Below are 27,686 nucleotides of genomic sequence, written 5' to 3' on the forward strand. Positions count from 1 at the left end.
ACCTTCTTTTTAGGTTAGCTTTTCACTTAGTGCCTGAACCATGTGATTTGGTCTTGTGGTTGTGCTTTCCACAGTCTGGAGTACTTTCAAGGAAGGAAACTGGATCTAGGAAGATTAGTGAGAGCAAGATATCAAAGGGAAGAAGGTCTTCATCTCCGTGTGTGGTGGACTGATTGATCACCATCAAGTACAAGAAAAACAGTTCTGTGAGACTGTTGAATTAATCCAGGGTTTATCTGCTGCCAAAATGAGCAGACCTTGTTACCACTTCTTGTCTCAACTATGAGCTCTGCTGCCTCTTAGCTCTCAGCATCGCTGCTTGTGTGATCCTTCAAAGGCCAGCTCAGCTCATGAAGATGATTTGAAAAACAAAACTAAACAAATAGTAGGTACACTTAAAAGAATGCAAGAGCCCTTTTGGGTAAGGAGGTGGAGGTGTGTGGGAAGGAGTGTGTCTGCTCACCAGAGACAGCAGGCAGATTGACATAGGAGATTTTTTTTAGCATTCAGTTTTTATTCCATGGTTGAGAGGACTATTACTGCAGTTCTTTTCCTCTGTCACCTTTCTGGGGCTATACTGATGCTTAGGTGAGCAAGTAAGGAAACTCAACCTCCCCCTACCCTCTTTTTTGACACATTATTAGTTTTGAACCAGGTCAGGTTTTCAAGGCAAACATCAGTGGAGGGAACACTGAAGAGTTTTGTCTACAGGTAAGAAAAGCCTGCAAGTTCTCCTCATATTCAGTAGTACACACCTGACTCTGCAGCCAGTAACTGAACTTTCTTTGCCCTATTCACAGGGAATCAAGAAAGGGAGAAGGAAGCAAATCAGCTGTCTTAGCCAAAAACTTGCTCAGCTGTACCATCACCTGTGCTGTGGTTCCAGAGCTGGTTTTTTGTTGTTGTTTTTTTTTTTTTTTTTTTAAGTGCTATGAGTGCAGCCTGTTACTGAAAAGAAGAACCATTCCCTTTTGATGTAGCCCTAGTCTCATGCACATACTGGTGTTTTGGAAGAGTGTAGTACTGTCCAGGATTCATTTCTTGGTGTAGCTTGTTGCATATGAGTGAGAAGGGTAGCTTTACTGCTGAGCCCTGAAATAAACACAAGTATATAAAGAAGGGCTGTGTTGAAGCTGGGCCTGAGTGGACAGCAACAAACTTCTGGCAATGCCTTGTCTAAGGAAACTGACTGCAGAGTTGCACCCAGATTAAGAGGAAGCTGTTAAGGGAGGTAGAGGAATTTAGAGAATCAACTCAGTCTGCTGGATCAGAATTTAAAGCTGGAGGGTAAAATTGCTGTAGCACAAGTTCTACTCCCATCATTGTTTGAGTGCTAGGAAGCAATGAAGGGATCCTAAAACAGGCACTTGCAAAGAAGCAAGCTGCCTTCCTTCTGAGCACATAATCCATTGTTTTCATTTGTTCTTAAGAAAGAGCTTTTGTTTGCTGTGGTTGTTGAAGGGTATCCAAGCTCTCTCATATGAAAACACTGGATTTTTTTTCCTGGGGTGATTTATCTGAAGCTATATTAAAATAATTGTGGCAGTAAAATGGAGAATGGGTTAATAAATAACTGAATCTATCCCTTTTGCATTCTGCAATTGACTGTCATCAAGATGTTCTCATCTACTTCTCACAGTGTCTGCCTCATTTCAGGTGTAATATTTACCGTGCTAAGTGAACAAGATACCTGGTAAGCAGCCACTCTGTTCTTAGAGTTAACTGGTGTAGTTACTTTAAACCACCTGCATGCCACAGAATTAGCTGCCTGCAGCCGTTAACTGATCTTTGCTGCATCTGTTTGTGTCACAAGGTGGTAAACTACTCAGGCATTCATATACAGCTCCTGTTTGTGATACGTGCTCCTGTCTATGATAGGGGAGTTAGCTCAAGCCCTGGAAGTGATTTGGACTGCAAACTGTTTTCATAAGAACTTTTGTGATACGAACATGCAGTATCTGAAAACCATAAAATTAAAATGAAACCTCTAATTCGGTCAACAGCAGTCAACTTTGAGATGGGGTTTTTTGTTGGAAGGTTCTGAACCAGCAAGAATGGCATTAAAGAGAAACTAGTTATTTCTTTGCTTTCTCTGTGTGAGCCCATCAGCCTGCAGTCTGCTCCTAAAAGGACTGCTATGGAGGAGTGACTGGAAGTGCAGTCATCTTGTGCCAGTCTGAGACCGAGCCTGCATCAAAGGGGCTGGGCTTGTCTGTCGTCTTCACTCTGCTGAGGCTGGTGTTTGTAGGCTCAATTCAACTGACTTGGTCACCAGCCTTAGAAGGAGAAGAAATATCAGATTGCCACTTGAGAACTAGTGCTGGAATACCTAATCAAATGTCATTTTGTTCATTAGATTTTGAAATGTTGAAATGTTCCAACATTTGTAAGATTTGTGCAGGAATACTGGATTGGTTTAAGGTTTTATCCATTGAAACTGAAATCGCTTTGCAAGGTTAATGGCAAAAGCTATCTCTGGTGTGACTTGCAGGTTTTTTTTTAAGTGAGGCAGTGATTATGTTCTCCAGTGGGGCAGTTTTATTTAACTGGTGATACAAAAGTTATCTGTTTATAAGAACAGTGTTTACAGAATCAGCTAGGGTAGAAAAGACCTTTGAGATCATTAAGTCCAGCCTATGACCTAACCTAACACCTCCTCATCAACTAAACCATGGCACTGAGTCCTGCATCCAGTCTTTTTTTCAGCGCATCCTGGGATTGTGACTCCACCACCTCCCTGGGCAGACAGTTCCATTGCCCAATCAATCAGTGAAGAATTTTTTTTCAGATGTCTAACCTAAACTTCCCCTGATGCAGCTTAAGACTGTGTCCTCTTATTCTGCCAGTGGTTGCCTGGAGAAAGATACCAACCCCCACCTGACTACAATCACCTTTCAGGGAGTTGTAGAGAGTGATAAGGTCTCTCCTATTTCCAGGCTAAACACCCCCAGCTCCCTCAGTCGTTCCTCACAGGGTTTGTGTTCCCAGCCCCTCACCTCGTTGCCTCCTCTGGATGTGCTCAAGCCTCTCAAGGTCCTTCCCAAACTGAGGGGCCAGAACTGGACACAGCACTCAAGGTGTGGCCTCGCCTGTGCCGAGTACAGGGGCAGAATGACCTCCCTGCTCCTGCTGGGCACACTGTTCCTGATGCAGGCCAGGATGCCCTTGGCCTTCTTGGCCCCCAGGGCACACTGCTGGCTCATGTTCAGTCAGCTCTTGACCAGCACCCCAGGTCCCTTTCTGCCTGGGCACTGTCCAGCCACACTGTCCCCAGCCTGTAATGTTGCAGGGGGTTATTGTGGCCAAAATGCACTTGGACTTGTTAATCTTCATTTTATTGGACTCTGCCCATCCATCCAACCATCCCATGTCCCTTTGCAGAGCCCTCCTACCCTCCAACAGATTGGCATATGCTCCCAGCCTAGTGTCATCTGCAGATTTACTGATGGTGGACTCATCCCCTCATCCATGTCATCAGTGAAGATATTAACAGGACTGGCTCCACACTGATCTCTGGGGACACCACTGATGACTGGCCACAGCACTGTTCACCACCACTCTCTGGGCCCATCCAGCCCAGTGGTTCACCCAGTGAAGAGAGCATCTGTCAAAGCTGTATCCTACCAGATTTTCTAGGAGGGTGCTGTGGGATACAGTGTCAGAGGCCTTGCTGAAGTCCAGGTGGACAACATCTACAGCCTTTCCCAGATCCACCAGGTGGGTCACCTGGTCATAGAAGGAGATCAAGTTGATGAAGCACAACTTGCCCCTCCTAAATCCATGCTGGTTGGGTCTGATCCCCTGGCCATCCTGTAGGTGCTGTGTGGCACTCAAGATGATCTGTTCCATAATCTCTCTGGGCACTGAGATCAGACTGACTGGCCTGTAGTTTCCTAGATCCTCCTTTCCAGCCCTTCCTGTGGATGGGCATCACACTGGCCAGCTTGCAGTCATCTAGGACTTCCCAGCTGAGCTAGGACTGATGGTAAATGACAGCACCTTCACAAGCTCATGTGCCAGCTTCCTCATCACCAGATGGATCCCATCTGCTCCCATAGATCTGTGAGCGTCTTAGTGGCTCAGCACGTCTTTGACTGCTTCATTCTGGATAACAGAGGGGCTCTTCTGCTCCCTGACACCATCTACCAGCCCAGGAGGACAGTTGTCCTGAGGACAGCCTGTCTTTCTGTTGAAAGCTGAGGCAAAGAAAGTGTTAAGCACTCTTCCTCATCTTTAGTTACTAAATTCCCTCTCACATCTGGTAGAGAATAGAGGTTGTCCTTGCCATTCCTTTTGCCATTAGTGTATTCATAAAAATATTTTTTATTGTCCTTTAGAGAAGTGGCCACATTGAGGTCTATCTGGACTTTTGCCTCTCTAATTTTTTTCCTACATGACCTAGCAATTCCCTTAAGCATTTCCAGAGATACCTGACCCTCCTTCCAAAAGTGATACATCCTGGTTTTTTTCCTTAGTTCCTTCAAGAGCTCTTTACTCATCCAGGCTGGTCATTTTCCTTGTTGGCTCATCTTTCAGCACATAGGGACAGTCTGTTCCTGTGCCTTCAAGACTTCTGTTTTGAAGCATGCCTGTCTTTCCTGGACTCCTTTCTTTTTAAAGGCTGCTTCCCAAGGAACTCTCTGAATAAGTCTCTTGAATAGGCCAGAATCTGAAAGTGCAGTGTGGAAGTTGTATTGATGCTCCTCCTTGTTTCACCCAATATTGAAAATTCTGTAATTTCTCAATCACTGTGCTCCAGATGACCTCCAGCCACCACATCTCCCACCAGCCCATCTCTGTTTGCAAACAGCAAATCTGGTGTAGTCCCTCCCCTGCTAGGCTCGCTCACCAGCTGTGACAAGAGCTGTTCTCTGAGTAGAATTATTAATATTTTAAAATTTTGTGCAGTTTTGTGTTCTGTCCCTACAGCTCCCATATTCTGCCTTTCTGTTTCTTTTTTCCCTGCAGTTTTCCCCCACTCCTCCTCAACTTCTCTTATGTTAACTAATTTTTTACAGACAGAATCTATACCCGCTTCAAAGCTGCTTTTGTTCTGACAGCTTGCCATCATAAGCCAGAAAGCTAAAGAAAATAAATCTAGTAAGGCAGATGCTGCAAATTTTGCCTTGGACTACAGCTCCATGCCACTCTGTTATTGATCTGCTGGCTGCTGCATTTCTTTTCCCTCATTTGAACTAACTCTTAGGCTTGTCTGACCCTGCATTAAGCCATTTCTGTTTGCTTTGTCACTCCTCTTGTCAGATTAGCATGCTAGCCCAGCAGATGGCTGAAATTGCCTTAGAACTCATCTAAGCTTTGTGGAGAAATGGACTGGTGCATACTGTAGGACAGAGTAGAGACAGCAGCACTAGCAACTGGCTTAGGCTGTTGGAATTGCTGCCTTGTTTGGGATATTAATCTGAGTGCCATCAGTTGGCCACAACTCATTTTGTGACAAAACTAAATGCAGGTTTCCTGTTTCTGTTAGATTTGGTTGAAACTGGCTACTGGTCTTAGAATTAAAGTCCAAACTAAAATATGTGGTGATTATATTTCTGTAGGCTTTGTTTCCTTATTAAACCATGCTAAAAAACTTTGCTGAATTTGGTACTAGAAAGGCCAGTGTCACTATATGCAAACTTCTGGTATGTGTATCTTTTGTCAGTAGTGTGGCTCTTTTCCTTATCTCTTTGTTTTGCTATCTTTTATTACTAGATATGTCTCTTATGATGAGTTGTTGCTGACCTCTAGTATGTGGCTAGAATAGCTTTATCTTGCTGGACAGATAAAACAAAGTACAGCAGGAACTTGGATGCTACAGTATAGTATGTTATGTGATAGTAGCTCAGAGTTTAAACCAAATATATTGCTGTCAAATTTTAAGGGCTGAAAAGATGAAGTTTGACTGCACAGACCAGGAAGAATAACCCCTCCAAGTAAAAGAAGGAAAAAATAACTGTAAAAAGTAGTATATTTACAAACCTAGGTAGTTTGAGTACTCTTGCTGACTGCATTAACTTCTACTTTTCTGTGCTTTCACATACAGAAGAACTTGCCCATTTGCTGACCAGTGTCCGTGTAATGGGAAATAGTTATGATGATTTCTGACACGAGTTGTCTGAGGAGGTCGGTGTTTGTGTTACCTGTCTGACTCTTCCTGGAATGCTTTTTGCCTGGGGGGGAACCAGTGGGTAGCAGCATATAGTGGCTGTGAGCAGCCACAGACATGCTGTGGTTACCTCAGTGGATAGATACAGAGATAGATGGGAGACTGATGCTATTGAGGAAATAGTTAGCTTGGAAAAAAGCTGAAAGTACTGCAGGAGAAGCAGATAAAGGGTTGTGAGGAGTAGCAAGCCCTGTAGTTGTTGAGGAGAGAGGATATAAAATGGTACTTTGAAGGTCTGTGCGAAAACTTGTTTTCCACTTAATTTTAAAGCAGAACTACTTTCTCAAAAGAATAATTAATTTTTGTTCAATTTTTGAAAAGATCTGCTTTGACTATAATGTTTCTAGAACTTTTAAAGTTGTAATTAAAAAGTTTCGTACACTTCAAAGTATGAGTTCTAATACCTTCAGTTCCAGTAATTAATTTTAAGCAATGTGTAATACTTCCTTGAATTAATTTCTATTGGTTCTTTACAGACGTCTTTAAAAATTTGTTTAACACTTATTTCTTTTCTTTCTTTTAGGTGTTGGGAAATCATGTTTATTGTTACAGTTCACAGACAAGCGGTTTCAACCAGTCCACGATCTCACTATTGGTAGGTCCTTTTTGTGCTGCCCATTATTAGAAGTTAAGTGGTTGGGGTACCTCAGCATGCATTTATGAGTTTGTTGTGCTGCAGAAGTGCAGGATTTGTGCTGTATTAAGGTGGCAGTGAATCTCTAGCTAATGAGTATTTTTTAGCTCATAAAGTCAGCTTGGGGTTTTCTGTTGGGAGGGTGAAATCTGAAACAATTTGAAAAGTTCATAGCTGCAGTATCTAAACTCTCTTCAGAAAAGCAGGCACAGAAGAATTGTACAAGCTTGAAATGCGCTGATAGTGATGGAAGTGGCATTTTTGTGGTAGGGAACGTAAAGTACCCTAGCCACAAAACCTTGAAGACAAGTTAGAGATAAACTGTAGCAAAGTTACCCTTAAAAATGAATAAAAAAATTTATTTGGGGAAACTGACTTTTGAATAGAGGACTGAAGTGTGAATGTATTTGCTTTTGGAAAGGATAGGGATTTTCTTTCCCAACTCTTCAACTGGATGTGGACCATTTGTGTTTGGTGTGATTTGATACCAGGGGAATGAATACACATTGACACATTGCCTCTGATCTAACTACAGTAAATAATACCAACTTTTATTTATCTTTCCACACAAAATAAGAGGAATTGTGTAGTAGTAAATTCTAGGGCAGATTTAGTCTGCAGATCAGTTTTGATGTTAAGCATAACAGATGCTAGTCTCAGAGGAGGTTACAGAACCTTTCAACTTGTTCATGCTCTTTCAAGGAACCTATCAGCTTTAATCATGAGCCCTGCACAAAATGTATCCCAGTCTCTATTTTTAGTTTGTGCCCTGGAGTAGGTAGGCTTCCTATGTTTGGGAGTACTGAAATAGCTGCTTGAAATATAAACAGATTTTCTTCATGTAGCAGAATGTATCAGGTGGCTTGATTATGAATTCTCTTTCTCTTGACAGTCCTTCCACACCTTGTGTGTGCCTGTTGTATAGTTCAATTTCTTTGGCTAACATGAGTTTTTGAATATTTGTGAGGTCTTGGCAGCAGATAGGCTGGCTGAATAAAGAGCCTGAGTACTTTAGGGAGGCATGACTTATTATCATACTTTCTTCTTTAGGCCTGCCAAACATATGACACCTTATATATCACTCATGCATTTGGCAGCCCTGTCACCTCAGACTGATAGGCACTGGGGAACAGCTTCACCTCAGCAGGGTGGTTGTAGTGCCAGTTCCTTGCTTGGCATACTGTTAGCTGAAATCTGGGAGCAGGGCAGAAAGTGAAGCCAGTAAGATGAGGCGGTGAACCTGGAAGCAACATAGTGAGGAATGTAGTAATAGAGCCTGGGAAGCTGCTTGAAAAGGAGGGAAGAAGGATTTTAGCTTTTATATTTTTCATGTATTTGTAATCCTGCAATTCTTTAGTATAACTCTAAACTGCATATAGAGTGTTAGCTACTCTTTTCAAATTTTGGTCAGACAAAACAGTTCCTCTCTAGGTCTGGAAATCAAAGACACCTTACTGTCTCAGGCCCTGAAAACGTAAACAGAAGTGATTTGGGGAGGGGGAGCAAACTTGGGGTAAACCAGTTCATTACCTGACTCTGTAATTGGGAAATTAGCCCCCAATATGCATATGGCCCAAACCTACAAAAGTACGAAAACCCATGACTGGTCATCCATTTTTGGGTGTAGCCCCTCGGGGGAGGGAGGCCTTTATCTGCCCTGTGTACCTGAAGGCCCTTCAGTAAATATAACTGCTTTTTATTCTCCTTGGTTTTGTCTGGCCTCTGTTTTTAAGCCATCCCTAAGGGCATTGGAAGAGGCTGGAAATGCCACCTTAACTGTGAAGGCATGTGTGTATTTTGGCCAGGTTCTCCCAATTACCCCAACAGATTTGGAAAGACAGATAAATAAAGAACATGGGTTCAAAGTCATATGAATGCCCCTGTGGGGGAGATGGAGTGGGTTGAGTTAAACTAATAAATGCCCTAATGGTTGTATTAAAAGTCCTGAAAATGTGTTGATTAAATAAACCATTGTAAACATTCTAGCTGTTTTGCCCACTGCCTGTAGGACACATCCTTATTATAAACAGGGTCAGCTTCTATTCCTTCCTTGAGAACAAGCTTGCCATCAAACTGTTTGTGTTTTTTCAAATTCAGTATTTTTTCCTGGCATGTATTTTGATAAAATAAGATAAATATAGTTTTCATTTTTATGGGGTTGTTTGCAGAAGCTAAACATTTAAGATGGTCATTGAGTTTAAATCAGCAGCTCTATAGTCACATTTTGAGATCAGATAAAACCTTCAGTGTTTAAATGTGTAGTAGGGCAAGGACCTTCCCCTGGCTTTACAGTCAACTTCAGGAAGAGCAGTGTCATTCACCTGCTTCCTCCTTGCTGCCTCTCCACCTCCATTTTTTCAATTTCTTTGCATACAGTTGCTGCAAATTATTTGGTTGCTAAAAAGCACAATGGTCTTTGGCCAATGGCTTTTATTTGGCTGCAATATCCTGTTGGGGAACTCTGCCCCTTTCCCCAAAAGTCATTCCACAGGAAGCAACACTGCACCCTCAAATATTCTAAGCAAGCTCTTGAAAAGACATTTGGAATATTTCAACTCAGGGCTGCGTAATTGAATGTCTTGGGTCCACGTCTAGACAGTGACCAATTTAAGTGAAACTTCAGCTAGCAGATCTTTTTTTTTATTAAATAATGGTTATAGATTAATGGAAGCGTGATAGTATTTAAATATGTCCACTATCTCTAGCCATTTGTTAGATTTTAACTGCTGCATGAATGACCTCAGTTCATACATGACTTTGTTTATGGTCTCAAGTGCTTTTAAAATGGTATAGAAGGCTGAATTTTTTACTGAAGAAGTTACTTTTGTCTATTTGGAACACACTTTTTTTCCCCTCAGTTATAAAACTTGATCTTTAACTAGCTAGAACTTTGGATTTTATTTTTTTTTTTTTTCATAAAGACAGGTGAATTTTAACTAATACAGTAATAAAATTTATCTTGTCAAAGGTGACTTTGTATGCTCCCTTAATAGATCATTTTATTGATAAGGAATGGTAGGTTGAATTTCTTCTAAACTGGCCCCAGCAATCAGTCATTGGTAGAGTGTTAAAATAACTGTGACTATTCAATTTCCTGTTTACATTCAAAGGGGTGTGTTTCTCCCTGTAATCTAGAGCTACCAAGTGGTTTGGAAACCTTTGTTGGAAATACATCCCAGATGCTTGGACAGTAACAGTTACCTTTCTTCTAGAAAGCTTTTTCAAGCTGCTGGAAAATTGGCTAAAAGCAGGTTGTGAAAGAGAGTATTTTCCTACAACATTGATTGAATTTAAACTTATGTTCTTGCTTTTGTAGTAGTTGACATTCTTCTTTCTGATATGTGCTAATAATGTAATGTTTTGTAAAATCTGTTCAGGTGTAGAATTTGGGGCTCGAATGATCACTATTGATGGAAAACAGATAAAGCTTCAGATATGGGATACGGTAAGTAATCATAAAAATTGTTTACCATTTTGCTCCACTAACTTTTCACTTTCCCTTTATTCTGGTTAAGCTCTCTATCATCAGCATTCATAGACTATGTACTTCGTCTTGCAGCTTTCTTTGGTGTCTGTGAAGTTAAAAATTTGCTAATATATCCTTTTCTTGTTGTGATGTATTGTTTGGCATTTGCACTGTAACTTCCTCAAGCTTTGTCAGATTTATAAGACTGGAATTCATACTGCCTCACTATTTGGCTTAAGTCTTCTATATTGCCAAGAATTTCCATTTCTCTAAACAATCTTTCTTTGTGCATACATGCAAGATTTGGTAAAGACAAAATCCTGTTGTGAAATTGTGATGTGTTTGCTACCTTTAATCAAGAGTTCTCTAGAGGACATGTTTGCATTTCCAAGGTAGAAGAAAACACTTGGCTCACTTTTCATAGGATATTTAAAAACACAAGTTCAAGACAGTAAATATTTCAGTCAAGAAGGGACTGGTAAATGCTCTAAGTTTCAAAACACCTTCCAAAATTCAGACTGACTTTTGAGGTTAAGAACATATATTGGCTATTCTTGTGTTGTCAGTCGCTTTACTATAAAGCAGTCAGCGTCACTGTCTGCACTTGTGATGAAGCAAGTTTAAGATGCTCATACTGGTAGCTATATCTTTTAAATGTATTCGACTGTTCCCTAAGACAGAGTTGCCTGTTTCCTTTTCTAAAAGCATTTTAGGATACCTTTAGAAACTGACAGGACAGGTACATGGTCCCTAGACTCATGTATGTGCTTTTTGTGGTACAGCAAATCAGTGGATGGACATACATTCATAAACGCATGCCTACATATGTGCATGTGTATATAAAAATGTAAAAAAATTTAATATTTCAGTGAACTTCATAGGTAAGATCTTACTTATTTTACAGCTTCTTTACTTGAAAAGGCACCTGGCACCTTTGCCTCGTTGGAAGTTCTAAGAAAAAGACATAGAAAGATATGGCCAGCTTACTTTGGGCTTTTTCTGCTCTGGGCATTTTTACTATTATAGTTGTGGATTGCAGACTATCAAGGTGGCTGAATATTTTTAAGTTCAAAAACAAGTAAATGTCTGCATAAAACAGCTTTATAATCAAACCCTTAGTATATAGTGTGACCATGTGACTACATACCTATATTGGTCCTTGTTTTCTAAAATTGGAGCAGATTGTCTGTAGGCAAAAGTACTAATTTTGCTACTGGCTTTGGAACTGATTCTGTTAATCTCCTTAGATAACGAATGAAGTTCAGCTGTGTTTCAGCAGATCATGCCTTTCCTGGTGCCTCTGACTCAGTGGCTCTTTGCAGTCTGGTTGTTGTTTTGAATGCATGCAAATTGTCCAGCCAAAATGGCAACCTAAGTGCTTTTGACTATAATTTATAAATTTTATTCGAGCAGGGAGGCTTCTGGCTAGCTTCTTAAATATATCATACATAAATTAAAAATATTAATTGAAAGCTTTCATACACTGAGTAGACTGTATGCTGATGTACTTAATAATTTATAAATTCTGTGCAGTGAATGATAGTGTACTGGACTTAGTTAAAAGTTTAACTGTATCTAATATGATTTTTAAAACACAGGATATTTCTTTTCTAATCCAGTCTTGGTTTATCAGCATATCTGAATTCCACTGTATCATTTCTGATCTTGGGTACAAAGATGCTGAAGGAATAGCAAAAATAAGAAATATGACGAGGTAATTCTTAAGAGATATTTTACTTATGAGTGTTAAGGTACACAAATGTCCATAATGACTAAGATTACTGTGTTCTATCTGCATTGAGCATTTTTTGGTTTACTGTTAGCCAAAACTGGTAGGTGTTACTCATGCTATCTCTATATTTATTAAGCTGTAACAACTTCTGTTTGATGAGAGAAGGTTCATTTTACACCTGTTGCTAAGGAAACACATGAACTATTTATGGTTTTGGTTGGTGCTTACTGAGTCACAGCACTAGCCCTTCTGTTATTTGGTGCTAGCCTTATACATCTGCTTTCAATCCATCACTGAACAGGATGAATCTTGAACAGAGGCATAAGTGGAGAACTTGATAAAATTTGTTTGGATTGCTTAACAATGAACTCACTTGCTTAAGAGAATCAAACTCTAGAATTCAGGTTTTTCTGGCCAGATATTTCTGTGCAACAGTGCTCATTTTGTGTTGTCTTTAGCAGATCACTGCAGCCCCAAGGAAAGCCCTGTTGTAGTAATGGGAACACATGGAAGCTGCAGCATACCTCACTGCAGGAGTATGTTGCACCTTACAGGGACAGCTGAAGCTAACACTGTTGCATGTCTGTGAGATCCATTTGTGTGTCCTTCTTGTATGATAGCTCAATAATATTTTACTTTTTCATTATCATCCTAGTTTGGATTAGGAGCATGTTACAGAAGTTAATTCTATTTACTGCAGTCTGTTTTCCATGTGGGAGTACACAAACTGAATTCCTTTTGAATGAGGCCAGACTGGAAGATATGCTTAAGGAATGCACATATGCCTGTTAGAAATTGTAGTCCAGTATTTGGTCCTGTGAGCTGGTAGTCTAGTAAAACTAGTCTGATGCAAAAACACACCTAGCCCCAGCCCCCTCCTTCCCCAAAAAACCCCCAATCAAAAATCTACATTCCATGAAAGATACTCAGTGTGGCCTTTGCATTCTTAATGTTCTGTGTAGCAGTCTCAGCTCTACTGCTGTTCATGTCTGCACAAGCAAATAGTGTCCTGTTGTTCTCTCCCAGCTGCAGGCTGTTCTGGATCTCCCCAGTGCTGGGCTCTGCAAGCTTGCTGCTGTGTGTGCTGTGGCACGCCCAGGTGTTTAGCTCTGTGAGTCTTTGGGTTTCACTATTCCTTTTCAGTGTTTTTAGGTCTGTAAAGATGAGGTGTTGGACCAAATTGTTTGTTTGTGTCTCTTTAGATTATTTCTTCCCTTGCATCTTTAGTCTTAGTAATGGCTTCAGTAGCTGGACGGACTGAGAAATACTTTTGTCCAAACTGCTTAGTTGGTAATTGCCTGTTACGATAAGTTGAGCAACTCTTTTGTGGAAGTGTGGTGTTTGAGCTAGTGTCAGCTGCACACGTAACTTTTAGAGAACTAGAAGTGGTTTTACAGCAGCTAGTCAGGATTAAAATGACTGTTCTGGAAGCTGTTAAGCTTTTTGAGTTTAAATAAGCTGTGTAGGTAAGTTTGGTTGTCTTGTGGCAGCAGCATAAGACTAAGAAATATTAAAATTGCTTCTCCTCAGAAAACATTCATAGTTGTAGAGAGATAACTGTGCTTGTTACCAGGCTGAGTCAGTGGCCTTGGTTTTGTTGTTGAGGGGGATGTTCTGTATTGCATTGACTGTTACTTAACAAGTCATTGTTGATGAGAAAAAATAAGCAGTAATTGAAAGAGGATATTCTGTCAGACACTGCAGTAAGAGAGATCCATGATGACACTAAGTAATGCTGATGTTGTCTAAATTGGTATGAATACTGACTTTTCCTGTGTACTTGAATACTATCTTTTTAATATCTATTTCAGATTTATTTCATGGAAATTCATTATTTAAAAACATTAATTCATATAGCACCTTAGTCCTGGTTAGACAGACTAAATATCTGAAATAATTGGTTTTTATAAACCAATTTCATGTAATTTCTTGATTTCCACACAAGTGTACTTTCTAATTTAATTTATAGCATTTTCTAGTAGTTGAGAGCTTTCATAAAAAAGCATGTTTGTGGAAGACTGGAGGCATAATTGTTAAAGGCATATTTCCCTTTCAGATATTCTGAATATGCTAATTCTTCATGGAAATTAAGATATTTTTCTTGTGTTTGCAATCGGTTTGGATCTATTAGAACGAAATAAAGTTCTCTTCATTCATTAAATTAATATTCACCCTCATGTCTCTGACAATTGCTAGGATATAGGGTTCACCCCCACGAGCCCTTTACTAACTGTTAACTTCATGATGTTTTCTACTTGCTTTAGTAGTCAGAGCATACTCATATGTTTGTGGCAGTTGATGTATTCTTTTACTACATTTTTACTAGTTTGACACTCTAACCATGGTACCTGCATGCATATTGCTGCATCTCATGGCCCTCTGTTACACTACTGCTGTGAATTTGCAGGAAGAACTTAGAGAGAATCTACTTTAGTTTCTGAACCTAGTCTGATCATCAGTCACAGACTGTGTTTGCTGCTAGGTGGGAGGATTAACTTATTTCTGGGTCGATGGATTGAAGGATGAGGCAGGGAGATCTGTCTAATAGTTATTCCTGTTGCTGTTTGTTTAATACAACCATCATCTAAGCTTCAGTGCCAGTAGCTTAAACAACTCTTCACACCCATGATGTCGCTTTAGGAAGCTGAGGCAACTTGATATGCTTTCTAGCTTAGTGTTCATAAACCTTTGTCATGCTTAAATGTATTTGGTTATTGAAATACTATATATTGGCATGTTATTTTCTGAATTGTTTTTTGATTTCTTGGCAGTTTATCCATGCTTTCTGCAATAATTACAAGATTTCTACAAGAGCAAGCTCTTGCTTAGGATAAGGCCTTAAACGGGAAGTGCATGAATCACTTTTTTGCACAGGAAAACTCCTATTTTAGTGAGGGTTGCTACTTAAAACCTAAAGGTTTCAAATACAGTTTCCTCCAAGTTCTAAGTGTATTTCTGATAATGGAACGCTAAAGCTTTGTTTCTGTGATGTGTTGGGAATTGCTTTGGCTATCTAAGTGACATTTATTCAACACCATCAGAAGCAGATGTACAAGTTACCTGTATTTAGACATATGAACAGTTTGATCCTTAGAGAACCTTAGTCCTCCTGAAATTTCAGTTCTTACTGCATGCTGACAGGGTTATTCTCAAGTAACATGTAACTTGACTAAAGCTGTCACATAAATTCTGAGACTTTTATATATTATGATAGATTCTTCTTCATAAGTATTTTTAGTTCTTGTTTGGGAATCTCTTTGCTGGAACAGCAGGGGTTGTTTTTTTATTTTTACACTGCCTCTGTGTCTATTTGTCCTACATGGTAGTAAATCACCTTAAAATTCTTTGATTTTCTGGATTGGAGACATGACTTCAAGACAGATTAATGCATTTGTATAAACAAGTTGACATGTGACTTAGAGGCTGTTAATGTATTTATAACTACCAAAACTATATTTAAAGGTATGTATTGCTCCTCTTTCTTTCTGGAACATTTTATTCCAGGGATCAACTTTGTGGAGTAGTTCCCAGCTGGCAGCTGTCACAGGTGGTGTGACACTTGCGAGTTGGTTATTTCTTAGATGTCTTTTTAGTCTTCTTTGTAATGTAGAAAAGTGTAAACATGTAAATAATAATTCCCAACATCAATGAAATGTTCTGTCCCCAGTTTTGAGCATGCTGCATGCTGATGCAACTACACTGCATACTTGGAAATGGCACCGAGATTTCCTGTGGGAATTGTTGTCATCTTATTGCAAAAGCTCCATGCCTTGGTGATTTCTCATAGGCGTCTCCTCACAGCACTGACTCCTTCACAGCACAGCCAACAAACTCCAGCTCCCTTTTCAACCGGCTCATCCACTCTTTTATAGAACTCATCTTCATTGGACACAGCTGTGGCCTGTTAAAGGCAGGCCTGTTCCTAATCTTTGGTAATTAGCACAGCTGCAATTCCTCAGGGGATACCTTCTGCAGTATCTGTATTTTCTTACATTTCCGCAGGAGTAGTAACACTTGGAGTATTTTTTTAAATATGCCAGAGATACTGTGTCCATGATAACAGTTGCATAGCTTAAATGTTACTAAAAACTCTAGTATAGGTCCTAAATCTTGTATCTTAGTGGCCTGAGGTGATTGATCCTGCTTCATGTTCTGCTTGCATTGTTACTTTCAAGTTGTGCTTTGGTCTCTATACTGAAGTATACTTTGAAAAGCACATGGGATATATGTCTGTGCAGTTGAAGCAGGGATGAAGATTTTTGTACTTGCTTGAAGACCTATGAGTTCTACAACTGTCTATATAGACAAGTCTCTGCTATCAGAAAGCTTGCTTGTTTCTGTGAACCATTATGCTATGAATTGTAAAAGCTTACAGAGTAGAAAACAGCCAGAAAAGAATGTTACTTAGCACTTAAAACATTTCTTGTTTATCAGAGGCTCTCATTTTTTCGTGATTAGTGAGTGAACTACTCATGTCAGACCTAGCACCTGTTTCTCTGAAGAGAGAGGATGCATGTTCTAGGTTCCTGCAGGCAGCCATGTCTGAGCTGGAGTTTTTGTGTGTGAAGTAGCTGTCAGGTCTAGCTGTTACCAGAAGCATCCTCCATCTTCCCATTTCCACTACAGTGAGTATATCCTGGAATTATCATGGAGAAAAGCTTGTGTCACCTGTACTGGATGTAATATGGCCTTGGCAAACACCATGTTTAACATTTGTTTCCTGACTATTGCCCCTGCTCTTCTTAACACCACTGCCCCCTGCCTCCCCCACCATCTGGATGTGGAACTCAGCAATCTGCTTTGAATGGCCCTACCTGAGCCAGGGGGATTGGAATGGGGACCTCCAGGGGTCCCTTTCTGTGAGAAGAAACTTTTTCATATGGAAGAGAGATTAAAAAAAGTGCTGGATTTTGCAGGAACATGGAGGGGATGGTAATAACAAAATCATACTTAAGATAAAGGGCCCTTCTCTGATATTGAAGCTGATTTTAATTTGTACTGAGCTTCTATACTGCGGCTTCTGTCTGTTGCTCCTTGTAACAAGCAGCTTAACTGGGGTAGGTCCTTCTTTGTAAGACTGATAAAGTATAGTTATAGTACACTTGAGGTTTTTAAAGTCAGTTTTGGCTAATAGCCTAGACTTTCTTTCAGTTTTGACTTCTTTAGACTTTTGAAATAGCTTGTCCCCTTTGGAAAAAAGGGAAGTGGACAGAGAAAACAGATGAAGAAGTAAAGTAAGAATGATGCTTAAAAAAGCTGTGGAATATATGCTGCATGCCTAACCCTATGTTGACCTTCTATATTGACTCTATATTGACCTAGGTCTCATTCAGAATGATACTTTAAAATAGACAGTAAATTTTTATATATAAGAGATTTCTATTATATAATACATTTTTATGTTATAGATAAAACATTAATATTGTGGAGCTTCTTTCCAGAAACAGTTTTCTTTTGCTTAGAATGAAAGGGAATTGAGTTTGTTGTCCATTGGTATATGTAAGCCTAAATTCATTATTGCTATATGGAAAATGTGATCTCTTCACCAAAGGAGGTACTGTTTTCCACCCTTTGCTTAAGGAAGCAGTGATATTTAAATTTCACCACTGTCAAGTAATACACAATTAAAATGATTACACTAGTTTCAGTATTTATATAGTGAACTTTTAGAAGTGATTCTTTTAAGAATTCACTATTCATACGTTTTTGTGAGATCTGCTAGAACCTCTGACAATGTTGCTTGACCATGATTAATTTACTCAGGGAGATGAACAATTTCACATGTCAGGATGGAATTTATGAAGGTGTAACAGGCCATCTTAATGTGTCAGGTGAAGTCCAGGTCATGTGTAATTTTAGGCAATGTATGGAATACCTTGGTAACAGTAAGTTGTCTGTTTGGCAGGGAAATGTTTCATTTGTCTACCATCCACTTGAGCTACTCACCACACTAAGAAAAGGTGGTAAATCTTACTTGAATTTCTGTGTAGGAAACCAGGTATTACACTAAAAAACTGTTGCTTATTTGTTTTTTACTATTTCTTGGTGGGTTCTGCTCATTGTCTGTGTTCTATTACCAAAGTTTACATGAAGGTGTACTTGGACTCTTAGCCAAGAGTGTATGTGAGTGTATTCTAATGGTGTTGAAACTGTTGTTTTATAGTGTATTTTATAACTGTTTCCACTGGAATGGCTAAGATAAAATGTTTTCTTAAATAGAAGTTACTGTTTATTCTGGAAGAGAAGGATGCTTTCTGAAGACTGAAAACATCTAAATTTGTTGTGCCACTGTTCTTGTTGAGTGACAGTATCTAGATGAAGTTCTCTTTGAATTTAAGAAGATGTACTATTAAGAAAAGTACAGTAACTGTGAGAAGGAAAAGTTGTCCATATACTAATTTTGTAGGCATGCCTGAATGGTTCCTTGTATTTGATAAATATTTCTTTCTTGTGTTTAATGTTTTTAAATCAAGACAATTTCCTATAGTTCTACAGATTTACTGCACATAGAGTTTTTTTCAACATTAGTATTTCTTAAGCATGTTTTGTGTTATCTTTGAATTATGCTAAAACATCTGTTATTGCTAAATATTAGAAGTAAATATTTCTAGCAAGTGTCAAGTGCTAGATAGCTCTTCTGAAAAGCATGAGCATGAAGAGCTCAAGATCTGAAACCATGAATATTTATTTTTCGGCACTGTATTCTTTTGAACGTGTTCTTTTAGGTGCTCAAATTTTTACAGAATACTTTTCTGTGAGAGCTATCTAATTTATGTAGACTCTGTGAAGTTTTTCATAGAGTCTACATAAATTAGAATGTATATGAAAATGACTCTTGCATCCTGTAGCTGCTTTGACAAGCATTATTTATCAAGTACAGGGGAAATTGATTAACTGTGGAGCAGAATTGTGTAAAATTGAATTCACAACCATTTTCTGTTTTTTCTTAATAAAATGATTACTGAAAGAATTCCATCTGAAGACTGTTGAAAGCTGGCTGCAGTTTATGATATAACGGATAAAATCTGCATCCTTGGCCTTCCAACAACCTTTACACCAGCAGATGGTGGGCGTAAAGATGTCATTCATCATTTATTTACAATGGACTTTATTTATTCTAGTGTCAACAGCTGCCCCAGGGAGCGGGTTATTGAATTCAAATGTGAAGCTCTGGGTTATTTGCTTCCTTTCAAATTTGTCTTCAGAGCTTAGTTGCTAGGAGTCCATTCTGTGCTCTAATAATGATTCATGTATTGTGAAGCCATTCAGTAAATTGGGTTGTCAGGGATTGCCAAAAAAGGTTTAGAGGTCTTGTTCCGATTTTTTTTTCTTTTTTAACAGCACTGTGCTGTAGTTGGTGTCTTCTCCCTATGTGCCTTCTCTTGCTGCTGTTGGTGACTTTGTCGCAGTTGTCCCCTTTCTGATTTCCCATCCATACTCTTCTCCATCTCTCAAAAGTAGAATTCCATGATCCTGTGACTCTAAGTCATGGTTTTTAGGAACAAAAACCAAGTATTAGATATGAAGTAATGAAACTTTGTTCTACAGGCAGGGCAGGAGTCCTTCCGTTCCATCACAAGATCGTACTACAGAGGGGCTGCGGGGGCTTTGCTAGTGTATGACATTACAAGGTGAGAATACCAACTGGATTTCAGTGATGTGTCTGTGTAGAATTGTGCTATGGTGTACAGTAGTGCTAAGTGTCTCATCTAATTTGGCTTTGTGTATAGATACTGGTAATCTAACGTTGCGTCAACTTTTTTATAACTGCTCTAATAAGATATAGCATACTAACCTATATACTTCCAGTTTTCTCTGTATAGCAGTTGAGAAAGCATGCATAACATTCGGGAAGAATGAAATAAAATATTTTTATAAACTATTGACTATCACCCTCTGGGTTGCCTTTATGGAGAAATACCTGAAAATATTTAATTATTTCCTTTCTAGTATTTTATTATCACGAGGGATATTTTTTCATTAATTATAGTAGATTACTTTTGCTGAAGTGCTATTCTGCAAAGGAGTGAAATAGTAAAACATAGAAGTTTGGTTATGTAAAGAATACCAGGAAACTTGTAGACTTGTACCATTGATGTGTTTATGAGGTTTAGAAAATACAGGTCTTAATCTGATACTTTTTTAGTAGGTCGAAGTTACTGAAGTTTCCCTGCTATATTAAATAAAGTATCTATATACAGTCTATCTATAAAGCTGTGGGTACTCTGGCTGGTTTATGAAAATGTTCAGGCTCCAAAGTCTTCTTGAGTTGTGTGTTTCCTGTGGGTCTTGGCACTTGTTGCATTGAGCAACCACTTGTACTGGAGATTTCCTAGATATTTTATCCTTTGTTCCCTTTTTATGTTTAAATATCAAGAAGCAATATATTCTTTCCTTTGGATTTCCAGCAAATGAGTCTTTGATTTATAAATAAAATACAATATCTTAAAACCAGTCCACAAGCATGGGATTTATTACTTAGTTTACACCTTCTGTAAAAACTGTAATGTGTCACATTCACGTACCTCACTTTAAAAGATTTTACTGCTAAATTTATTATTCAGCTTTTAAACTCACTTAAAAATTATCAATCATTTTCTGCTTTCAGCAAAACAAATTTTACTGTATGAGTATGTGTTTATTTGTACTGTTCTTTGGCTTGGGTGAAGCTGATGGGTACTTGTAAAATTCTGTTCAGTTTTTATATGTATATAAAATTACAGATTCCTACAACTCTAAGAATCATCTTTACTCTTTGTAGCAAACATGTTTTCAATTACTTTTTAGGCAGAGTTCATTAACACTGCTTGTTTGCTAAATTTTTGTTTGCCCATTCTCCCTCTCACAAAGGGATTACTAGCTTTTATCCGTAGAGCATGTGCACCAATAAATGAGTTGATTATTCAAGTAGAATAGTGGACTAACAGGAGAAAGATTTCTTAAAATACTGCTTTTAATGTTCATTCTCTTCTGTACTTAGGCGGGACACTTTCAACCACTTGACAACTTGGTTAGAAGATGCTCGTCAGCATTCCAATTCCAACATGGTTATAATGCTTATTGGAAACAAAAGGTAAAATTTTTAGCTGTTATTTTTTAAGAGAGAACTTATCTGTATTTCAGCTTTTGAGTTTTCTTATTTGTAGGGTGTATGTTAACTTCAAGTTCCCTTCTGTCACTGTGCATAGTTCTGTGGTGAGCCTAAAACTTTTCTTATTCTACTTAAATTAACACAATGTGCAGCCCATGGATCAGCTACATTATGTTCTGAATATCTATTTTAGAAATAATTTTATTCCAAGGGATTGATTGCAAATGCTTGAAGCAATGGATTATAAGAGTTATTTTCCATTATGCTTTTTTGTCTCTGGAATCACCAGTTAGGAACACCTGGATCTCTCCCTTATAAAGAGAATGTGATTCCTAATTTGAGGTGTTCTGAAGTGCTTTAGTTTTGGTTAAGTATCATATCAGAGAAAATGTCATTTCAAAAAAGATGACCATAGTACAGGATTCACATCAAAAACTTCTCTCAAATGTAAGAAGTGCATGCCTCAATGATTGAGACATTTCTGATTTACAGTCCTCTTCCATATTCTGGGAAGAGGATTTTAGCTGGGATTGGGGGTCAGAGAATGCTTTTTCATTGTTTCCTGGTAAATTCACTTACTTGGTCTTATCAGCTACACTCTCTAAAATTATAAAATTATTCCTTGTTGATGCTGAGACTGGGTAGTGAAAGTCTTAATAAAAACACATCAGTGAATATATTATCTGTAATTCTTCTCGTTCTTGATCCAGTGAATTATGAAAAAAATCATATCTAGTTTTTTTTTTTTCCTGGATGCAGAATTTTTTCAAAACACCAAAAGCATCAGCTCAGAATTTAATAACCCTGTAATTATGAGCCTTTGTGTAATTGACTGGAACTTGTGTCCATACCTCAATAATTCTTGAAGGTAAAGGTGCCAGTTGAAATAATGGGGTGTATGCATGCCCCTGAAAATTTCATGAGCAGCCACACAATTTCTAAGACACTACTGAGAAAGCAGCTTTGTGGTAGTGAGACTGAGTTTGCTGTTCAGGCCTGTTGAACTTTTATTTTCTTCTTCCTCCCCCTCTTCTCCCTTCTGCTTTCCCCCATTGCCCCACTACCCTCTACCTCCTTCTGAAAACCATGGTACATATTAAGTAATTGTGAAGTTTGTCAACTTTTTTTTACATTATCTGGTAAATGACTAACAACTTTCCTTTTAATTGAGGAATGTGTCAAGCATAATCTTGACAAATTAATATAAAAAATGTAATCCTGTTTTCTTAAATGAAGCTTTGGTAAACCCGTGATGGCCCTGACCAACTGTTTTTATACTTGTGTGAGTAAAAATATGGCACTGAGATAAACAGTAAAGTGTACTGTTTACTTGAGATAAGTTTGCATACTTAATTGACATCTGTAACTCTTTCTGATTATTCTTAGCTGTTAAACTAAATTTTCATGTTTTGTGTTCTGTGGATGCAGACTGATTTGCTACTTTCAGCTAGCCTGGTAATTCCCAGTTACAACTAGGTTTTATTCAAACAATAAATACACTTAAAACATGCACTGTAAATTGTTGTAGATTAAGGTGCCGCATGAACTAAAAGTTTTAAGAGTTAAAATTTTAAACTTTTTAAAGGATATTATTTTCAAGGAGAGCAGGAAGAAAACTCCTTCAATTTTATTGCTTTATCCTGAAAGAGTTCTTATGGTAGGGCATACTGCTAGAGGTGGGTGGAAGGAAGAATGTGTATGCTAGCATAGTAGTTTTGAAGGAATAAATACTGCTCTTATGACTCCCAAAAGTGCACTTGACATAAGTTCATACAACTGACTTATTGCTGGATTTGAAAAGTGTTGAGAATTAAATTTGAAATATAATGGCTGTTTGTTGAAAACATTACAAATACTAGTGTTAAAACATTACAAATACTGTACTTAATCTTCTTTCCAGAACAAAGCATAGCTATATTGATCTAGTAAGACCAAATGCTTCGAATTATTGGAATGGAGAGAGGAAGACAACTGTGGTTAGTAGAAGCAGTTAAAGATCTTTAAGAATATGTTTAGGTATCAGTATTGAGTTTTGATTGGGCTGTCATTGCAGTTTTTGATACAACTGCATTATTTCAAGTAAGAGGTTACTTGTTTGTTCTGTCATGGAGATAACAACACTGTAGTGAATCAAGGTTTTAAATAAGGTATTTTTGAGAGTAGCATGGTAGTAATAAATAAAGACATTGCTCAGGTTGAAAAAGATAATGTCAGCTAATACCAGGAGTACTTAAATATAATGAACATCAACTTCAAAATTGTTTTGAGAAGATATTTCTTGTATCCTTATCTTCAAATTTTTTAATATTTAAATGTGCTGATTTGTATTGACTCTGTAACTCATCTAAGCTAGCATTTAGTTAAATATTACAAAAACCTGCTTTGCTGCAAAATAGATGCCACAGTGAGTATTACATAATTTGAATATATGTATAATTACAAAGTTGGCAAATACTGAAATCTAGCATGATACATTTTATTTGTATACTGACTGCACATTAAATATGTCTATTTGTATGCTGTTTAGTTAAAGATGTGTACCTAGGAAGATATTTATGCATGTACAACTTAGATGAAAATTCTTTGAAATATATATCTTACACTTATACATGAGTAATAAGTATATAATTTTTATTGCTCAAGATGTAATATACTTACAAAGAAGGACAAACTGTGAATTGCTTGTTAGTAAAGAAGCTTTAAAAAGTAAGGGTGAAATGCTTATGTCTGTATGACTTAGACAAATAGATTTGTCTCTAGTTGTCAAGTCCAAGAGGGTTTTTTTCTGCTTTTTTGGGTAACAATTTTGAATTAAATTGCTTTGAAAGCAGGAAGCAAGAACTTGTCTAACAGTCATTTCAATTTCTTTTGCTGCTGGAGGGCCAGGAGTTTCACAACCAAAGTGCTAACTTACTGGGAGAGAACAGCTAATGCAGTTCAAAAGAACTTAATTCTGCTTTTAAGTTTTTTTTAATCAGAGAAGAAATTGACTGTGGGAAGTTTTGCTACAGAATAGAAAAAAAACTTTATATTTTTAATTGCGTTTAGTATAAATAACTCATTTATAAAGCTCTTTTATCAGCTCAGCTTTATAGTATTGAATTGGTAGATAATAATATAATAGAAGAGAGTGATATATACTGAAAGAACAATGTCTAAAGTTAATATTCAAGGAATACCTAGATAAATACACACTCTTCCTGTAGAAAGCTATTTCATGAAGTCTTTGATAAGATTTATGTCAGCTAGAGTGTATAGCTCAAGTAAGTGTCATGCCTGTGACTATTCCATGTACTGTAAGTGCAGGACTTACAATAATTCTATTTTAAGGGCTTGACAAGTTATATACCCAAGTTCTGATGGGGGCCCTTGGCTTCTCAGGCTTTTAAGCATGTTTGTGAAGAACTGTCTTTATATGGACATGTTAGACCATGTAATTTAACTTTTCTTTTTTCTTCTATCTTAGTGATTTAGAATCTAGACGAGAAGTTAAGAAAGAGGAGGGTGAAGCATTTGCACGAGAACATGGACTTATCTTTATGGAGACATCTGCCAAAACTGCTTCCAATGTAGAGGAGGTAACTTTGCTCAACACTGGCTTCTTACTAAAACAGTTGATTTAAATTACACTTGTTTGTATAGATACTATTCCTCTAGATTTTGGGTTCCTTAATTTGAATTAGCTACTCTTTATATTAGGAGAATAATGTATATTATATATTATTCTGTGTTGTAATTGATTACACAGCACTAATTATATTGTTGAGACTTCCTAATTAATGTACTTGTGGGTTTTTTGAAGTATTTGATCAGAGAAATGGCTAACTTCTGTCTGCTGTGAAATCTAAGAAGTGAGGCTAGAGTAGATTTGCTAGTCCAAAGCAAGCCAAGCTATTGGTATTCTTGGCAGATGTCACTGTAACCTGTTCTGAAGGCTCCTGATATATCATGAGCTCTTCACAGCAATCTCTTGCAGTGCTTTGCTATTTGTACTGTCATCGTCTTTCCTGTATACTACCTTGTAGGAATCTTCTTCAATTTGCACACAGCTTCTATTTTCTGTCCTCTACAGAGCTGCTGAAAGGATCATTGCCTTGGTTACTGTAGTCTGCTGTGTATTTGAATATTAGGTCTTTTCAAGTTTGGCTTACAGTTCACATTTCTGGACACATGTGAATTCTTGCATTTCTCACCTTGGTTTACTGCATTCCTTTCTTGAAGGGTAGTCATGGTGGGCTGAACTCAGCTGCAAGTGAATACCTACCAAGTTGCTCACTCAGTGTTTCTGTCCAGCAGGATAGGGGAAAGAACCAGAAAAGACAAGGCAAGATAAAATTCAGGGCCTGAGATAGTTTTAAATATTAAGGAAAGAGATGGACAAAGAGTGACAGAAAGGCAGTCACAGCTTCCTGCAAACAAATTGAATTTAATTTCTGAGAACCAGTGACTTTGACTACCTTTTGTTTTTTTTTTCTTGAGCATTATATCATATAATACGAAATACCCCTCAAGCCAGGTCTGGTCAGCTGTCCTGGCTGGTTTATGTGCCCCCGGGATTTTGCCTACCCTAAGCCTAATCACTGTCAGGAGAGGGCAGTGTAAGAAATAGAAAACCTTGACACTCAGCAGTAGCTAAAACATCAGTGTGCTATCAACACTGTTTTAGTCATAAATCCAAAACACAGCACCATGCAGGCTGCTATAAAGAAAACCAACTGTGTTGTAGCCAGGCAAGTACAGTGGTGGACCAAGAGCTCCAGCTGAGATGTTAGTGCTACGTACATCAGAAAGATTGCTTCACATGTCTTTAAAGCCCATACTGGGTTCATCCACACTGAACTTTCTTAAAATGACATAACTTCTTATACTACATAATCCATCCCTATTCATTTCCTAAACTATCCTAAATTCAAAATGGTGTGTGACCAATGAGGTATTCTTTTAGTGGTAAAGCCTTTTCATTATAAAATATTAAAGTTTTTTGAAAAGTTACAGTAAGCTATAGATGACTTTGACAGAATTCATTACCACCTGATTCTAAAGTTATCACCTCTTTTTGCATCAAAAAATATGTCCTAGTGAATGAATTGTCCAGTATCTAATGCATCTCTGATTGTCAGGAGGCAAATGAGCATGAAGTTCTTTATCAGAAAGTTCACATAGAATCCTCTCCTTGTGGGAGTAGTGTGTGTATGTACTGACTAATTCTGGTGGAAAAGCTTTAGGATATAATCCTTTCCAGTGACAGTCAAGTGCATTCCTTAAATGATGTTCTCTGTAAACACAAAAAAAAGTGGCATGATGTAGGAGTAGTTAACAGCTATAGAAGCAAAATCCTAACTTCTAGCAGTTTCTTTATATGAACAAATCAGCTTCTGTTGGTAATGTTTTTTTAAGCCGTTTCCCTTGTTCAATCCTGATTTCCACCACTGTGGAATACCTTAGTAAATCCGTAGCTGGAGCAGTACACTGACCTTTTCAGTGCTTGGATCTTAAAACAGTTTAAAATTGTTCATTATATTCTTCAGGATTTTGTCTCATTACCTACATCTTGAATAGAAATGGATGATAAGGAGTGGAAAACATGCTGCTGGCTGTTTGTTTTGTGCAAGGCTGTTGGAGAAGTTTCCATCCTGTTTGCATAATAGGTAATAGATAGTAGGGAGTGGGAAGTAGATCCTTCATAGTTACTTTGGAGACTTCTAAGAATTTGCTGTGACCACAGGGTTAAATCATCATATTTCATGTGGAATGGGATTGTGTAAAAAGAGCTTCTGCGTCACTGAGAAGGTAGAATGGTTACTGGAGGGAGGTTAGGCACAGGCTTATAATCTGACTGCAGTGCAAGGACAGGTAATGCTAGTGTCTTCATATTTATTTGAACAGGAGGTTGTTGTTGATTTCCTTTTAGTTTCTGTCAAAAGCTGTACAGGTACCAACTATCAAAATATTACTGACTTTGTGCTTCTCTTTTTTTCTCCTCAGTGATTTCTAAGGTGATTGTAGTTAGAGCGGTGTACACTTTATCATGAATGGCTGTGGGCTTTCTCATGGTGGAGTCTTGTTAACTTTTGGCATCTTGGTTAACATATTTACTCTACTGTGGATGGGTGATGTGTACTCTGAAATGCTCTTTGCAGAGTTCAGTGTTGCTTATTCAGTTTTTCTAAGAAAACACCATGATGTCCATGGGGAGGCTTTTCACTTGTACACACATAACTATGGGCTCTAAACCCCACGCAGGTTTGCACTTGTTTTAATCATAGCATCCATTACTTTCTGACCTCTCATTAAACCAGCACATAATACATAGGAATTTCTTTTGTCTCATTTGCAAGAGACATTAGCAATTTTATCACATTAGTTATTTTCATTGGTAGTTCAGCAGTAGTTTGTGACTATTAATTGTGCTCTTACCTGCAACGTGCAGTTCAGAGTTTGTTGAGAGCTTACTGCTTGGGCAAGGGCAGAGTAGAATCACCAGCATGACCTCAGGGTGACCACGTAGTCCCTTACAGCACATAGTGTTTAACTCTTTGTCCCTGGCATATCAATGGCTTGAATCTGTTTATGTGCACTGATTCTCAAGAAGTA

At 38.1% G+C, this 27,686-nt stretch overlaps 1 protein-coding gene across 1 annotated transcript in view; it reads left to right on the top strand.

Annotated features, from left to right (window-relative positions):
- The window catches only part of RAB2A (RAB2A, member RAS oncogene family), a 42,613-nt gene that overhangs the window by 5,632 nt on the left and 9,295 nt on the right, over positions 1 to 27,686 (top strand). The window contains exons 2-6 of the mRNA XM_059466896.1: positions 6,693 to 6,764; positions 10,181 to 10,248; positions 19,550 to 19,632; positions 20,982 to 21,074; positions 24,559 to 24,670. Of these exons, the coding sequence (XP_059322879.1) occupies positions 6,693 to 6,764; positions 10,181 to 10,248; positions 19,550 to 19,632; positions 20,982 to 21,074; positions 24,559 to 24,670 (428 nt within the window). The remainder of the gene's footprint in view (positions 1 to 6,692; positions 6,765 to 10,180; positions 10,249 to 19,549; positions 19,633 to 20,981; positions 21,075 to 24,558; positions 24,671 to 27,686) is intronic.

Source organism: Ammospiza nelsoni, chromosome 1 (assembly GCF_027579445.1).
Source record: "Ammospiza nelsoni isolate bAmmNel1 chromosome 1, bAmmNel1.pri, whole genome shotgun sequence".
NCBI lineage: Eukaryota > Metazoa > Chordata > Aves > Passeriformes > Passerellidae > Ammospiza > Ammospiza nelsoni.